Source organism: Lupinus angustifolius, chromosome LG09 (assembly GCF_001865875.1).
Source record: "Lupinus angustifolius cultivar Tanjil chromosome LG09, LupAngTanjil_v1.0, whole genome shotgun sequence".
Lineage (NCBI taxonomy): Eukaryota > Viridiplantae > Streptophyta > Magnoliopsida > Fabales > Fabaceae > Lupinus > Lupinus angustifolius.
This window is the reverse complement of record NC_032017.1, coordinates 12055959-12073035: the sequence shown is the minus strand read 5'-3', so window position 1 is coordinate 12073035 and position 17077 is coordinate 12055959. Positions and strand designations below refer to the sequence as shown.

General features: G+C 38.0%; 1 protein-coding gene across 4 annotated transcripts; it reads right to left on the bottom strand.

The window, feature by feature from the left end:
• Window positions 224-12882, bottom strand: LOC109356486 (DNA-directed RNA polymerase II subunit 1-like). 4 transcript variants are annotated; one of them, XM_019599800.1, is made up of 17 exons: window positions 12606-12881; window positions 12236-12499; window positions 11840-12142; window positions 11576-11734; window positions 11241-11402; window positions 10919-11139; window positions 10744-10827; window positions 6495-6552; window positions 6074-6409; window positions 5691-5977; window positions 5048-5306; window positions 2222-4959; window positions 1775-2137; window positions 1405-1476; window positions 1183-1236; window positions 967-1073; window positions 224-549 (listed from the first exon to the last, which is right to left on the bottom strand). In XM_019599800.1, exons 1-16 carry the CDS (start codon window positions 12687-12689, stop codon window positions 968-970), a joined length of 5550 nt encoding a protein of 1849 aa, XP_019455345.1. In that variant the 5' UTR covers window positions 12690-12881; the 3' UTR covers window positions 224-549; window position 967. The 4 variants fall into 4 exon arrangements, with proteins under 4 accessions (XP_019455345.1, XP_019455343.1, XP_019455344.1 ...); XM_019599798.1 differs by having other exon boundaries at window positions 1775-4959; XM_019599799.1 differs by having other exon boundaries at window positions 246-549; window positions 962-1073; window positions 1775-4959.

Sequence of the window (17077 nt, the reverse complement as noted above, 5' to 3'; positions counted from 1 at the left end):
GAAAAAAATATAGAAGTGCATCAAAACCACGAACCAAATAAATTTGACATTTCTTTCCCTTGTAGATATTTTTTTGTTTCTATCTTGTGATGGAAAGCTAGACGAGAATTAATTTTTTTCATGTGGTTAAGATAAACAAATTTAAATTAGTATCAAGTTGGAATTGAGCTAAATTACAGCGTAGAAAAATAAAAAGACTAACAAATAAAGAGGCAGAGAAAAGTGGAGTTAGTCCCCAGATATTCGCTCATGATCATAAATAAATCAAATTCCCTTTGAAACAACGGGATATAAAAAATGCCCAGTATGATTTACCGTAACATTTTACATAAGGGTAACAAACATTGAAGATGAGCACAACCAGGAGCATTACTGCATTAGCAATTAATATGTAATTGCACCCAGGTTGACTGTGTTCAAAGTCTCAGAATAACAAATTTGTAACAAGAGTTATGAAGCAGAATTTGAGAATCAGACACTGCAAGCTGGTCTTAAGTTATTAATCAACTTCCCATACCAACATCATCTCCAGTGTTGCCTCAAGTTTTCCTGAACATTCCAACACTATTCTTCAGATATTTTCCAAAGATAAAATAAAGATAGTCTTCACATGTCATAAACACAATACAGTTGAGTAACCTTTTCAAGGCCTAATAGGGGGAGGGGAAAATGGCCAATTGTATATATCACTACTTCACAACCATATCAAGAAGTTTGTGAGTTTATAACCACTTCCAAGATTTAACATTTATTTTGAAATTACGCAAACAGTATGTTGACCATTCCAGTTAATTAATACCATTTGAAAATCTGCCTATGTCTTGGACAGATGGATCATTTTCACAATTCAAAGCAATTAAGAGGTTTTGTTAATCGACTTCTGGCGAAGAATTTCTGAACCATTAATATTGTTAAGTTAAAAATCTTAACATTCAAGTATTTGCATCAGTAAAACTGTTACTTCACCTCATTTAGTGCTCTTATCATCCTTGCCATTCGTCTGTGGAGTGTACTGGCTGGTTGAGGATGGTGAGTAGCCAGGTTGACTTGGTGAGTACCCTCCTGTACTAGGACTGCAAATGACCAAACAGCAATAACGAAAACAGACCATGGTCAGATATATCATATATGAATTCAATAAAATTTAGCAGTAAAAGAATAACATATAAAAATTTAGCATACCTAAAATTTGGGGAAGTTGGGCTATAGTCTGGGCTTGCACCGGAAGTATATGGGCTAGAGGAATTTAAAAAATCAGTCAAAAATAAAAATACAACCTCTTGAAATTTAACAACATTGTAAGAAAGAAAATTTCCAATATCTTCTGGAAATCTGGCGTTCTTAAAACGGAAAAGAGATTAACTGCTCAAAAGATTGGCAAGATAGTTAAGGAAGTTCACTTACCTGCTGGGGCTGAAAGTTGGGCTAGATGGAGAATAAGATGGAGACGTTGGTGAATATGATGGAGATGTTGGGCTGGAAAATAAATTATTAGACATACTTTGAATTAAAGAATTATTACAATATTAAATGTGCAATTAATAAACAAAATCACTATACGATAGTCTATATTAAGCCACCCAGCAAGCTAATTGTTGAACAAATTGAAATGTCCTGATGAAAATAACTCCCAATGCAGAAACCAATCAGTTGACAGAAAATTGAAGGGAATGAGACTTGGGCTGTTTGCACTTCATAACAGCCTTTACATGTTCCACCATTTATCATCACTTAGTACTGAAAATAAAGACTAATAAAAAAACAGAATGATCACCTGTAATTGGGAGATGTGGGACTATATGGACTTGGAGACAATATTGGGCTGCTTGGTGAATATGCTAGTGAAGGACTATACTTCGCTGACTGTGGGTTGAAACTAGGTGAAGTAGGGCTGTAGCTAGGTGAAGTAGGGCTGTAGCTAGGTGATGTAGGGCTGTAGCCAGGGGAAGTAGGGCTGTACGCAGGTGATGTAGGGCTGTAGGAAGGGGATGTTGGACTGTAGGAAGGGGACGTTGGACTATAGGAAGGGGATGTTGGACTATAGGAAGGGGATGTTGGACTATAGGATGGGGATGTTGGACTATAGGATGGGGATGTGGGACTATATGCAGGGGATGTGGGGCTGTAGCTTGGGGATGTAGGGCTATAGCTTGGAGATGTGGGGCTGTAGCTCGGAGATGTGGGGCTGTAGCTCGGAGATGTGGGGCTGTAGCTCGGAGATGTGGGGCTGTAGCTCGGAGATGTGGGGCTGTAGCTCGGAGATGTGGGGCTGTAGCTCGGAGATGTGGGGCTGTAGCTCGGAGATGTGGGGCTGTAGCTCGGAGATGTGGGGCTGTAGCTCGGAGATGTGGGGCTGTAGCTCGGAGATGTGGGAGAGTACGATGGACTGGTAGGTGAATATGACGGGCTTGTTGGGCTATAACCTGGCGAGCTAGGGCTGTAAGCCGGAGAGGTAGGGCTGTACCCGGGTGACGTGGGACTGTATCCAGGTGATGTGGGGCTGTATCCAGGTGATGACGGACTATAGCCAGGTGATGACGGACTGTAACCGGGAGATGAAGTAGGCGAAAATGGTATTCTACCAACATAAGGAGAAAACTGGGCATCATTGGTAGGTGACAGCCGTAGATTTGGGCTCAGCAAATAGCTTGGAGACATCAAGCCTTCATGATATGGAGTTCCAGAAATTGGTGAACGAGCAGGCGTCATGCCAAAATCAAGCCCTTCCATGTAACTAGGTAGCTGCAGCTCAATAGCATTCTTCAGCATCTCATCATTCAGATACAGGGCACATTCTCCAGTGCCAATGGGGGCAAGCTGACCTAACATAATATTTTCAGTAACACCCCTCAAGTAATCAGTCTCAGCATATACTGCAGCATCAACAAGAATATCGACAGTCTCTTCAAACGAGCATCTCATCATTGGCCCAGTATCATTCCTGTTGAAACCATGACGTGTAATTGCCATCAAATGACCGCGGTAAGTCATGGTATCACAAAGAATGGCCAGATGCCTGTAATTGACATATGAACCATCAAAAGAAATGACAACACGTAATTCATCCAGAAGAGCCCGGCGAACTGCCTCGATACCAAGAACTTCAATAACTTCAATCAAATGATTGCTTGTGGTCCTGGTTGCATCGACTTCATCATGGCACATTACAGCTAAAAGGTTGACACCTTCGGTATCAAGCATCCACTCATCATGAGGCTTAAAACCTTCATTCTCATCAAACTTCTGAACTTTAGTGTTTTTTATAAAAACTTTGTTGATGTCTGGGATACCTCGCAAGGTCATTTCAGTCAGCATGTTGCCTTCTATTTTCTTTAAGAAAACGTCATCTTCAGCTGATTCATCCTGAATCTCTCCTTTGGGGGCTTCATCATTCATAATACGGATACGAAGAATAAGTTTTTCAGCATTGTCATCGTTAAATATGCAGGTCAGATCATCATCAAATTCAAGGTTAATCTTTTCAGCAATGTCAGCCATACTCAACTTCTTATCCACCATCATTTCACGATTAAGTTCTATGCGAAGCAACCAAGGAGAGATTTTGTCAAGAGCAACTTCTTCATCAGGCATTTCATAGTAGGACTTCACAAAGTCAACATCCTCTTCAATTATTGTACCCATTGGGTCAGGATCATACCACACCTCTGTAGCCTGAGTCACACTCCTAAGAGTTGTATATTCTAAAGCACACTGCACATTCTTGGCCCTCTCTTTGGTCTTACCAACCTCAGGTTTCAAGAACACAGACAGAGAAGGTGTTTTGATTCTCTTTGCCACATTAATGATTTCTCGTAACCTTGGAACACCAAGTGTAACATTCTTAGCACTGACACCAGCATAGTGAAAGGTGTTGAGAGTCATTTGGGTGGCAGGTTCACCGATTGATTGTGCTGCTACACAACCAATCATCTCCCCAGAGGCTACCTGTGATTGCAGGAACCTTGATTCTATTTCTCCCACAACCCATTCAAATGCCTCACGAGAAAGCCTGTATTCCTCCAGGACCCTTTTACTGGCAAAAGTGCTACGAAGCAGAATATTGAACAGAAGAGTTGCATTTTTCTGAGCTTCTTGACTCAAAAGATCATCACCAGGAACAACCTTAAGTCTCTCCTGGAGCTTATCAATCGCGTCCACAATTTCCATAGGATGAATATCAGAAGTCCTCCGGAAGTCAACCTTGAAGGTCTTTTGAGCATTCCAGATAAGCCTCTTAAGGTTAACAGGTAGTGGCAGAGAACTGTCACCAGTAGTGGCTATCTCTGTTGCAAGTTGAAATCTGTCAGTTTCAAGCTTGTGGAGTTCCGCCTCAAACACACTACGAAACTCTTTGAAGCTTTTCAAATCTTCTACAGACTCTTCAAGCATGTAATTAGGTTTCCAGTTTTCATCATCAAAGTTGTGCCGAAAAACCCTATCAAATTCTGTTTTCTTCATTTTTAGGGAATCCAGCTTCTGTGTTTCTATCCAAACTGCATCCATTCCGTCTTCGCCATATAGAAATTGTATAACATCTCCCAAAGAGTTCCTAACTGTCCCATCATATTTACACATGATATCCTCCATAGCCTTCACAAGTCGCCTCTGAATGTACCCAGTTTCAGAAGTCTTCACTGCAGTATCAATAAGACCTTCCCTACCACCCATGGCATGGAAAAAGAACTCTTGTGGGGTCAGTCCTCGGAGATACGAGTTCTCCACAAAGCCACGACTTTCAGGCCCATAATCATCTTTTGTAAAGTGGGGCAACGTCCGATCTACGAACCCATATGGAATTCGCTTACCCTCGACATTTTGTTGGCCCACACAAGCCGTCATCTGAGAAATGTTGATAAAACTTCCTTTGGAACCGGCTGTAACCATTGCTTTTAGATTATTGCTCTCAGATAAACTTTTCTGTGCACTATTTCCGGCATCGTCACGAGCTCTATTCAATGTCTGAAATTATCAAATGAAAAATACATCAGATCCAGTAAAAAGCAAAAGCCTATAAATAGCACTGACACAAACAACCTAATGTAAGCACCTGGTTCACTCTATTTTCAAATGAATCCATCATAGTCCGACCCGGTTCAGCCTCCAACTTCTTTTCTTGAGCATCCCTGATGAGTTGCTTCACTTTCTCCTTAGCTTGTGAAATAGTCTGATTAATAACCTCCATAGTTGACGCATCAGCAATTGTATCACCAATTCCCATGCTAAACGCCTGCTGCAAAAGCCAATAGTTCACAAGCCACTGAGTATGACCTAGAAATTTACGAGCTGCATCCGGTCCAACCTCTTCCCTGTATTCGAACAGACATTCAGTAGGGTGAGTGGACAGGGAAGGAACTGAAACAGCTTCCAAAGTCACACAATGTTAACGACTATAGTCAGAAAGTACTCCATGACATAATCAAATTATTTGACAACATCACTTGGGATTTAAAGTTCTGATCAACCATTCCAAAGTCACATGAAGTTAACGACTATAGTCAGAGAGTAGTGAGTACTCCATGACATAATCAAATTAGTTATCAACATCAATTAGGATTTACAAGCATTTCAAAGAAAAAAGTTCTGATCAACACAACATGACCCCCCTTCTAGAAGTGGTTGTAAACGTAAATTAACATTAACAATATGATTAAGCTGGTAATTTAAAGGAGAAATCTGTCTAATTAGGATACCAGATGACATGAATGAGACTTCCAGAAGATGCTCCAAGTGTCTTTTTGCAAAGTGTCCCAGTAAGTAGTTCCCCTTTTTCAATTCTGACCATTGTATCCCCAGGGGTTATGGACCCCCTTTCACTCTCATTGTGCCAGCTAGAATATCTAATCAGATTTATTGCTTTAGGAATGATGAGATTGAAAACTTGTTTCCCGGTCCACAATGGCTCTGGCTTTAATATTGCAGGAGCAGGAACTTTCCCATCAAAATCTTCCCACCACATCAAAATGTTCATAAAAACATCCTGGAAAAATAGCTTTTATCAGACCTCTAAACAGCTTTTACAAGAACCATGACACTAAAACAAACTGAAACAAGAGAAGAATTCACTAAATATAACCTTTGTGATGAAGGTATCTCTCTTTGTGATTTTTCTGCATCCCAAAAGCGAATCTTGGACAATTCCCATTACAGGCCTGTTTGATTGAGGTGACACGATGCATTTAGGCACCATCATCAGCTCCAACACCTCTGCTCTGGTTTCAAATGACTGAGGAACATGCATATTCATTTCATCCCCATCAAAATCAGCATTATATGGTGAAGTAACTGACAAGTTAAGACGAAAAGTAGAATAAGGCATGATTTTGATTCTATGACCCATGATAGACATTTTATGAAGACTGGGCTGGCGATTGAATAGAACAAAGTCCCCATCATTCAAATGACGCTCCACCTAAAACAACACCATTAAGAGCTATTATAAAAAAAAAAAGAGAAACCCTAAAAGAAAAAAATTGTCATTGTCTGAAAAAAAATACCTTGTATCCAAGCTCCAAATGGTGATCGCTACTTTTCTTTAAATATCTGAGATCAAGCCTTTGCCCATCAAGAGTACGATGGACTGGTAGGTGAATATGACGGGCTTGTTGGGCTATAACCTGGCGAGCTAGGGCTGTAAGCCGGAGAGGTAGGGCTGTACCCGGGTGACGTGGGACTGTATCCAGGTGATGTGGGGCTGTATCCAGGTGATGACGGACTATAGCCAGGTGATGACGGACTGTAACCGGGAGATGAAGTAGGCGAAAATGGTATTCTACCAACATAAGGAGAAAACTGGGCATCATTGGTAGGTGACAGCCGTAGATTTGGGCTCAGCAAATAGCTTGGAGACATCAAGCCTTCATGATATGGAGTTCCAGAAATTGGTGAACGAGCAGGCGTCATGCCAAAATCAAGCCCTTCCATGTAACTAGGTAGCTGCAGCTCAATAGCATTCTTCAGCATCTCATCATTCAGATACAGGGCACATTCTCCAGTGCCAATGGGGGCAAGCTGACCTAACATAATATTTTCAGTAACACCCCTCAAGTAATCAGTCTCAGCATATACTGCAGCATCAACAAGAATATCGACAGTCTCTTCAAACGAGCATCTCATCATTGGCCCAGTATCATTCCTGTTGAAACCATGACGTGTAATTGCCATCAAATGACCGCGGTAAGTCATGGTATCACAAAGAATGGCCAGATGCCTGTAATTGACATATGAACCATCAAAAGAAATGACAACACGTAATTCATCCAGAAGAGCCCGGCGAACTGCCTCGATACCAAGAACTTCAATAACTTCAATCAAATGATTGCTTGTGGTCCTGGTTGCATCGACTTCATCATGGCACATTACAGCTAAAAGGTTGACACCTTCGGTATCAAGCATCCACTCATCATGAGGCTTAAAACCTTCATTCTCATCAAACTTCTGAACTTTAGTGTTTTTTATAAAAACTTTGTTGATGTCTGGGATACCTCGCAAGGTCATTTCAGTCAGCATGTTGCCTTCTATTTTCTTTAAGAAAACGTCATCTTCAGCTGATTCATCCTGAATCTCTCCTTTGGGGGCTTCATCATTCATAATACGGATACGAAGAATAAGTTTTTCAGCATTGTCATCGTTAAATATGCAGGTCAGATCATCATCAAATTCAAGGTTAATCTTTTCAGCAATGTCAGCCATACTCAACTTCTTATCCACCATCATTTCACGATTAAGTTCTATGCGAAGCAACCAAGGAGAGATTTTGTCAAGAGCAACTTCTTCATCAGGCATTTCATAGTAGGACTTCACAAAGTCAACATCCTCTTCAATTATTGTACCCATTGGGTCAGGATCATACCACACCTCTGTAGCCTGAGTCACACTCCTAAGAGTTGTATATTCTAAAGCACACTGCACATTCTTGGCCCTCTCTTTGGTCTTACCAACCTCAGGTTTCAAGAACACAGACAGAGAAGGTGTTTTGATTCTCTTTGCCACATTAATGATTTCTCGTAACCTTGGAACACCAAGTGTAACATTCTTAGCACTGACACCAGCATAGTGAAAGGTGTTGAGAGTCATTTGGGTGGCAGGTTCACCGATTGATTGTGCTGCTACACAACCAATCATCTCCCCAGAGGCTACCTGTGATTGCAGGAACCTTGATTCTATTTCTCCCACAACCCATTCAAATGCCTCACGAGAAAGCCTGTATTCCTCCAGGACCCTTTTACTGGCAAAAGTGCTACGAAGCAGAATATTGAACAGAAGAGTTGCATTTTTCTGAGCTTCTTGACTCAAAAGATCATCACCAGGAACAACCTTAAGTCTCTCCTGGAGCTTATCAATCGCGTCCACAATTTCCATAGGATGAATATCAGAAGTCCTCCGGAAGTCAACCTTGAAGGTCTTTTGAGCATTCCAGATAAGCCTCTTAAGGTTAACAGGTAGTGGCAGAGAACTGTCACCAGTAGTGGCTATCTCTGTTGCAAGTTGAAATCTGTCAGTTTCAAGCTTGTGGAGTTCCGCCTCAAACACACTACGAAACTCTTTGAAGCTTTTCAAATCTTCTACAGACTCTTCAAGCATGTAATTAGGTTTCCAGTTTTCATCATCAAAGTTGTGCCGAAAAACCCTATCAAATTCTGTTTTCTTCATTTTTAGGGAATCCAGCTTCTGTGTTTCTATCCAAACTGCATCCATTCCGTCTTCGCCATATAGAAATTGTATAACATCTCCCAAAGAGTTCCTAACTGTCCCATCATATTTACACATGATATCCTCCATAGCCTTCACAAGTCGCCTCTGAATGTACCCAGTTTCAGAAGTCTTCACTGCAGTATCAATAAGACCTTCCCTACCACCCATGGCATGGAAAAAGAACTCTTGTGGGGTCAGTCCTCGGAGATACGAGTTCTCCACAAAGCCACGACTTTCAGGCCCATAATCATCTTTTGTAAAGTGGGGCAACGTCCGATCTACGAACCCATATGGAATTCGCTTACCCTCGACATTTTGTTGGCCCACACAAGCCGTCATCTGAGAAATGTTGATAAAACTTCCTTTGGAACCGGCTGTAACCATTGCTTTTAGATTATTGCTCTCAGATAAACTTTTCTGTGCACTATTTCCGGCATCGTCACGAGCTCTATTCAATGTCTGAAATTATCAAATGAAAAATACATCAGATCCAGTAAAAAGCAAAAGCCTATAAATAGCACTGACACAAACAACCTAATGTAAGCACCTGGTTCACTCTATTTTCAAATGAATCCATCATAGTCCGACCCGGTTCAGCCTCCAACTTCTTTTCTTGAGCATCCCTGATGAGTTGCTTCACTTTCTCCTTAGCTTGTGAAATAGTCTGATTAATAACCTCCATAGTTGACGCATCAGCAATTGTATCACCAATTCCCATGCTAAACGCCTGCTGCAAAAGCCAATAGTTCACAAGCCACTGAGTATGACCTAGAAATTTACGAGCTGCATCCGGTCCAACCTCTTCCCTGTATTCGAACAGACATTCAGTAGGGTGAGTGGACAGGGAAGGAACTGAAACAGCTTCCAAAGTCACACAATGTTAACGACTATAGTCAGAAAGTACTCCATGACATAATCAAATTATTTGACAACATCACTTGGGATTTAAAGTTCTGATCAACCATTCCAAAGTCACATGAAGTTAACGACTATAGTCAGAGAGTAGTGAGTACTCCATGACATAATCAAATTAGTTATCAACATCAATTAGGATTTACAAGCATTTCAAAGAAAAAAGTTCTGATCAACACAACATGACCCCCCTTCTAGAAGTGGTTGTAAACGTAAATTAACATTAACAATATGATTAAGCTGGTAATTTAAAGGAGAAATCTGTCTAATTAGGATACCAGATGACATGAATGAGACTTCCAGAAGATGCTCCAAGTGTCTTTTTGCAAAGTGTCCCAGTAAGTAGTTCCCCTTTTTCAATTCTGACCATTGTATCCCCAGGGGTTATGGACCCCCTTTCACTCTCATTGTGCCAGCTAGAATATCTAATCAGATTTATTGCTTTAGGAATGATGAGATTGAAAACTTGTTTCCCGGTCCACAATGGCTCTGGCTTTAATATTGCAGGAGCAGGAACTTTCCCATCAAAATCTTCCCACCACATCAAAATGTTCATAAAAACATCCTGGAAAAATAGCTTTTATCAGACCTCTAAACAGCTTTTACAAGAACCATGACACTAAAACAAACTGAAACAAGAGAAGAATTCACTAAATATAACCTTTGTGATGAAGGTATCTCTCTTTGTGATTTTTCTGCATCCCAAAAGCGAATCTTGGACAATTCCCATTACAGGCCTGTTTGATTGAGGTGACACGATGCATTTAGGCACCATCATCAGCTCCAACACCTCTGCTCTGGTTTCAAATGACTGAGGAACATGCATATTCATTTCATCCCCATCAAAATCAGCATTATATGGTGAAGTAACTGACAAGTTAAGACGAAAAGTAGAATAAGGCATGATTTTGATTCTATGACCCATGATAGACATTTTATGAAGACTGGGCTGGCGATTGAATAGAACAAAGTCCCCATCATTCAAATGACGCTCCACCTAAAACAACACCATTAAGAGCTATTATAAAAAAAAAAAGAGAAACCCTAAAAGAAAAAAATTGTCATTGTCTGAAAAAAAATACCTTGTATCCAAGCTCCAAATGGTGATCGCTACTTTTCTTTAAATATCTGAGATCAAGCCTTTGCCCATCATCACGAATGATGTACTTGGCACCAGTTTTTCCAGGTGGAGGATGGGGTCCATACTCAACAAGTTCCTTCAACCTGTTTTTTTATGTCAGGTACTTTTTTCTAAAAAATAATAGACAACAATTTAAAAGACAAGCAACATGAAAAAGCATATCAAAATGACAACCTTTCAATATTATATGGAGTCACAGTCTCAGGATATGTAAGATTCAAAGCAATACTCCATGGTACTCCCAATTGATCTATGTTGATGGTTGGATCTGGCGTGATTACAGTTCGTGCAGAAAAATCAACCCTCTTCCCCATCAAGTTACCTCTAATTCGACCTTCTTTTGCCTTAAGCCTACTACATATTGATTTGATAGGCCTTCCTGATCTTTGAGTGGCCTGTGAAAAAACATAAAAAAAACACTGTATGCTTCACCAAAACCAACGAAGGTGAAAGGAAGCATGGGATGTATTATGCAGGTTTTTAAGGACAAACATACCCTTGGCAATCCCGGCAACTCATTATCAAAATATGTGGCTATGTGGAACTGCAACAACTGAGCAAACTCTGAAATAATATGTGCAGGTGATCCGTTCCTCTCCTGTTTCTTCAGATTCTCATTGTGCCTGATGATCATGGCCAACTGATGAGTTAAATCATCCTACACGCAACAGAGACAGCGAGTCAGCATTAAATTAATACAAAATAAGATAAAAATTGTCCTGCAAATGGTATCAGTCATCACAATCACAAGCAAAATATAATTAATTAAATGACAAAAAGGTTGCAAAACATGTAAAACAAATCATATAAAACAGTGTTAGAAAAACTTGCCTCGCTCCTGGAAGACGTGTCCATCATTACAGAAGGTCTCACGGGTGGAGGGGGAATTGGAAGAACTTGTAAAATCATCCAATCAGGACGGGCATACTTTGGATCCAAACCCAACAATTGACAGTCCTCATCACTTATCCTTTTCAACACAGAAAGGACCTGTGAAAGTTATAGCAATTCAACAATTACATAAGTTTCTGCAATAATCGAACATATGAAGCAAATGTATCATAAACCTCATATTTTAGATCAATCAATTATTACCCTTTCTGCAGAAAGAGTCTGTTTCCTTTCTACAGGTTCGGGAAGCTGTTCCTGGTCATCACTTTTCTTTCTTTGAGCTTTATACTCTGCAATCATTTTCATCCCATCAATACTAATCCTAGGTTGCTGAGCACCACAACCACCGCGACTCTTCTTAATGGCTTCCTCAGTATCTTGACCACCAGCAATGTCAATCTCATCTCCACCTTCACACTTGTTTTTGTTTTTGCAAGCATCCAAAATTTTCTTAAGCCTATTTTTCGGGTTCCTAGTTCTCAAAGCTTGTTTAAACTTATGGTCATTCTGCATTAAATACAGAATCAATTTAAAACACATATGCATCAGATCTCATTTTCGCGCCAACTTAACTATCAACAAAACCAAAGTTACACCTACCTCATCAGCAAGAATTTTAGAGCAATTGAAGCAAACACAACGCATTATATTGAGCACAGTTTTCAAAAACCCTATATGAAACATTGGTTTAGCAAGCTCCAAGTGCCCGAAATGACCAGGGCACTCAGCCATACTAGCAGTACAAGTCTCACATTTCATCTTCCGATCAATAGTTCCGAGGCGAGGATCACTCAATCCTGCAATTTTAGGCTTTCCTCTCTCCGTGGTTTCGCCGTGCTCGATTTGCACAACTGACATTTGCCTCTGCAAAACCAAATCAAACGAAACAAAACAACAGTCACTTAACATAAATACATAAATTCAATCAAAGAACAATGCGATTTTCAAAACGAGATCAGGAATTAATTACAATCTCGTCGGGACTGAGAATTCCGAACTGAACCCTTCGGACTTTTGCAACCTCCGCGGGGGAGAAAGGGAATCTGATATCCATGGATTCGAAGTTGTAGGGTTTCAGAGGAAATGCTTTTTCAGCTTAGGTTTTGATTCTATGGAACTAATAGATATGCGATACGAAATTTTTGATTCAGTTTCAGTGTGTTGTAGTTGAATCCAATAAGTTACGAATTCGGCGGTTTCAATCTCAATCGGCGCAGAGGAATTACCCTCTAGGTACACCAAGGCGAAAATGAGACCCCTAAGGCTTTATTTATAGACGCAGGTCGTGCGCATCTATTCTATCGTGCACCGGAAGCACATTTTTCTAGCGCGTTGTAAATAATTAGCCCATTCTCAAGCCCAACTCAATAATCAAGTTGTTTACTTGTGTATTTGGTCAAAATAAGTTAAGGTGATTTGTCTTTTTGTTATATTAACTTATTTATTTCCTAAATTCGTATGAAAAATCTTAATTTTTACATTTTTTTATTATTTGTATTTATTTTGTTGTACTTTTTAATATTCCACTTTGAAAGTAAGGGCAAAGTCCAAAGAAGAAGAAAATTAAAGAAAAATTGCACAAGGTAAAGCAACCCTAAACATATCACCATCAACCATTATAATTACCACATTTCTAGTTACATATAAGCAAAGTTCCGGTATTCCAACATTATTAAATATAAGAAATTATATAAGGATCATTTAATATTGTGTTAAGACAATTTTTATTAAGTTTTTATTTTTTATTTTTTCTCTTTTCTATATAGTTCATTCTATTTTAAAGTGATTTTTCTTGGTCAAATAAAGTAAATTTAGTTATTATAAAAGTTTTTAATCATTTTATCATTGTTATTAATATTGAACCATATGGCATGTTCAACTTATATTCCACTCAAACGGATCTCACAATAGTGATTGTAGGAATATATTGGCCAATTTTTGTTTGAATATTAATTTATTTGTATGTATTCAGATAAGAGCCAACTTTAGACCGCATTGAGTAGGTCCTCAAAAGGAACTTCATAGCCGAAGTTAGTATAATTGTTTACTTTAGATATATAATAAAGTGGACTGAGAGTATGCATGAGTAAGCAAATCTCCCTTATTAATGGTTCCCTCTATTTAGAGAAAGGTAAAGTGGTGTGCACTCCAAGATGTGTGCTCTCATTATTATACACAATGTTGCTTTATCCTTGCCCATATTCTCATTCTTGTAGTTTTGGTTTACATCTACCGTGTGGGCAAAGTGAACATGCACTACTCAGGCTACACTACTTGGCCCTTGACATGTATAAGGGTTTTCTTACTTTGAATGTGCTAACTCGGCTATGTCATTTCATTATCATCCTTTTCGTAGCTAAGTCAGCTTTCACACAAGATTAATAGTTATATGGATAATATCCCACATGCTCGGTTGTAGACCTGATTCCTAGTGATCAACTAGTTTTAACTAGTCTTGACATTGCAATGGAACATATTATTTATTATCAAGAATCACAAGTCAGATTAGTGTCACGTCTTGGAAATAGAAAATAAATGGAGATTGTAGGTGAAGTATTATCGAATCTCATAAATAGAAATTTAAACGAAGTATTGTATGTCACGATACTTCCATGTCATGGGAACAACAAATAGATCGACATTGCAAGTCGGAGTACCATCAGAACTCGTGAACAAAAATTTAAACCAATAGTCTGGGTCAAGGTACTGTCGGATATTGGGAATAAAGAATAAATAGATATTACAATTTGGAGTACTACCCAATGTTGTGAACAAAAATTTAAACCAAGGCGACCATGCATTAACATAGTATTGTTTGTAGGTATGGGGAATGATTGGACTAACTTTAAAGGCTTATGTTATCTACCCATTAGGACTCTGAGAATCTGAGAATAGGAATGATGTATCATAATTGTTTTAAAGGGCTTGGAGGAAAGAAGTGACTCATCACAACCATTCCTGTAGCATTTAAAATAAGTGGAATTAACTAATAATGCATGAATGTAAAATATGTGATGAAAATATTTGATATGCTTATTTTAAGATGTAAAAATGAGCTATGTTTGCAAGTGATAGTATACAATTGGTGAATGCTGGTAATTTTCTAAATTTGGAGGCCTTGTAATCACCCTTGGTCCACAACACCACTACAAACTAAGATCTTGATTTTGCCAAACAAACTTGGTCCATATTGATAAAGCTCTTCCAACTTGATTATTTGGGATCTTAGAATCTCATCAATATAAGTTTTCTATCTTCCTTTCAGAACTATATGAATGGTTGAGTGACCCTTTTACATTACTATTTTTTTTATCAATTATTGCATAAGTTAGGACATTAATGTCATATGTGAGAATAAATCATTTAACAATTCATGCATGAATATGAGAGAGAGAACTTCGAAATATATATTGATATTAACATGTAGGAATTAGCAAAATGTCAACTCTTTGAGATAGTTTGAACCATCCAATAAGTTGCCCTAGTATATTGACTTGACACCTTTCTTTTTGAAGTGTTGCCCTAAATGTCAACTCTTTCTCTTACTAAATCAAAGGCATGATTGAGAGACTTCCTTTTTATTTTGATCTTTATTTTTGCTTAAGTCGTCCTTTTGGGTTGTAACCTATCGAGATTTTTCTTCTTTTTTTCTCTCTTCTTCGCTCCCAGTCATAGGAAATATTGATACAATAATCACAATGTATAGGTGGTGTTTGAAAATTATTAATTAATTCAAAATATAATTATTTAGAGTTTGTTTTCTTTTTACCCTAATTTGATCCCAAACAAATCATTATTCAACAAAGACTTTTGAGCTTGTATGAGGGTCTAACTAAATGGTTTATGAAATACAAAAGATGTAAGGCTCAAAATGACGTGTTTTCCTCTCTTCTTCATTTCTTTCTTCTTTGTCATCCTATTTCAAACAATTTTCACTTGGTACTCTTGAACTGTGGATTTGAATGATTGGTCCACTAATGACAATAGACGCCCAATAATTAGGGTGCAAAAATATTGTGTGGGCATATAGTTTTTTGTGATGTCTAAAATTACATATGAATAAAAAAGTATTGCCCGATCCTGAGGCAAAATGTTTTCTCTTTCTCATTTTTCTCATTTTTCACTTTTCTCTCTCTTTGGTATATGCTTATATAGTTGGTTCTCCATGATATTTTTATAGTGGAGAATTCTTGTATAAGTTTTTTTGAAAATGTAAGCATCTCAATAACGAGTATATAATATTTATTAAATTGAATTCATAATAATTTATCAAATATTCTAAGGTGGATAAAATTAGTTTTGATATATCTAAAAAAATGTATTTTTCACGATAAAAATATTTTAATAATTATATAAAATCCTAAATATTACTCCAATACCTACAAAAAATTAGTAAAAATAAGTATTTGACTCTATAAAATCATAAAATTAATTGGCACACTTTTTTTTTTATAAAAATCATTAGTGATTCTATAAAATTCTAAAAAGTTACTATAATGTATGTTGCATTTGGAGGGGAGATGAAAATTTCAAAGTTTTAAGTTAAACATAGGGAGGTTTTGATGTCTTCATTTTTATTTTATTCCAAAGAGCAAATCACAAACTGAACATAAGTAACAAAAGTTGAATTATCACTTACATTCAATGAATAGATATTTATATAATGAAAATTTTCTTAAAGAGACGTCTTTCTTTGATAAAATATTTAAATTGTAGAGAGTGATTAATTGGAAATTTTCATTTGTGGCGAGAGATGTCTAATACAAAGGCTTGCATGTTCTCTTGGCAAGAACTCGTTGGTGTTGTATGAAAGCCATATACTCAGAATTGTTTTTGCTACTATCAAGGGTATACCCCCACCTTTATCACTTTTGGGGTGCATGATTGCATCTTTCAACAAGTGTCGTGTTGGAACAAAGGAAGTGAAAGTAAATTGAATGGTGAATGGAATGAAAGAAACATAATGAGAATGAATGAAGAATGTGAAGCAAAATGAAGAATATGCAGATAAGGAAACTGTGTATGATAAGAGTGAAAAAGCAACGAGTTTCTATTCTTGTGTATTAGTTACAAAGTGATAGTTAGGAAACAATATTTATAGAAACCTTGGACCCCCCCCCCGAATCTAATCATGGTTCAAGCTTTGAATTCCTATCTTCTTCCTCAAGTCTTTGAACATATATATCTTCAATGGCTTTGTCATTATGTCTGCCAATTGAATCTCACTTTTGCAATGTGTGAGCTTGATTCTTCCTTTTGCTACCCGGTGCCTTAAATAATGGTATCTTGTTTCAATATGCTTGTTTCTATCATGTGAGATCGGATTCTTGGCCAAATCAATTGTTGATTTTCTATCTATCAATAATTCAATCACTTCTCCATTTTCAATGCCAAGTTCTAACAACAATGAAGACAACCAAAGTACTCTGCAAGTTGTTGAAG

Excerpts from the sequence above, each read along its gene's own strand:
- LOC109356486 (XM_019599798.1), bottom strand. The coding sequence starts at position 12,689 with ATGGATATCAGATTCCCTTTCTCCCCCGCGGAGGTTGCAAAAGTCCGA. Across the intron at positions 12,143-12,235 it reads CTAAAATTCTTGCTGATGAG|AATGACCATAAGTTTAAACA; the intron begins GTAGGTGTAACT and ends TATTTAATGCAG. Across the intron at positions 10,828-10,918 it reads ACTCCATATAATATTGAAAG|GTTGAAGGAACTTGTTGAGT; the intron begins GTTGTCATTTTG and ends ATAAAAAAACAG.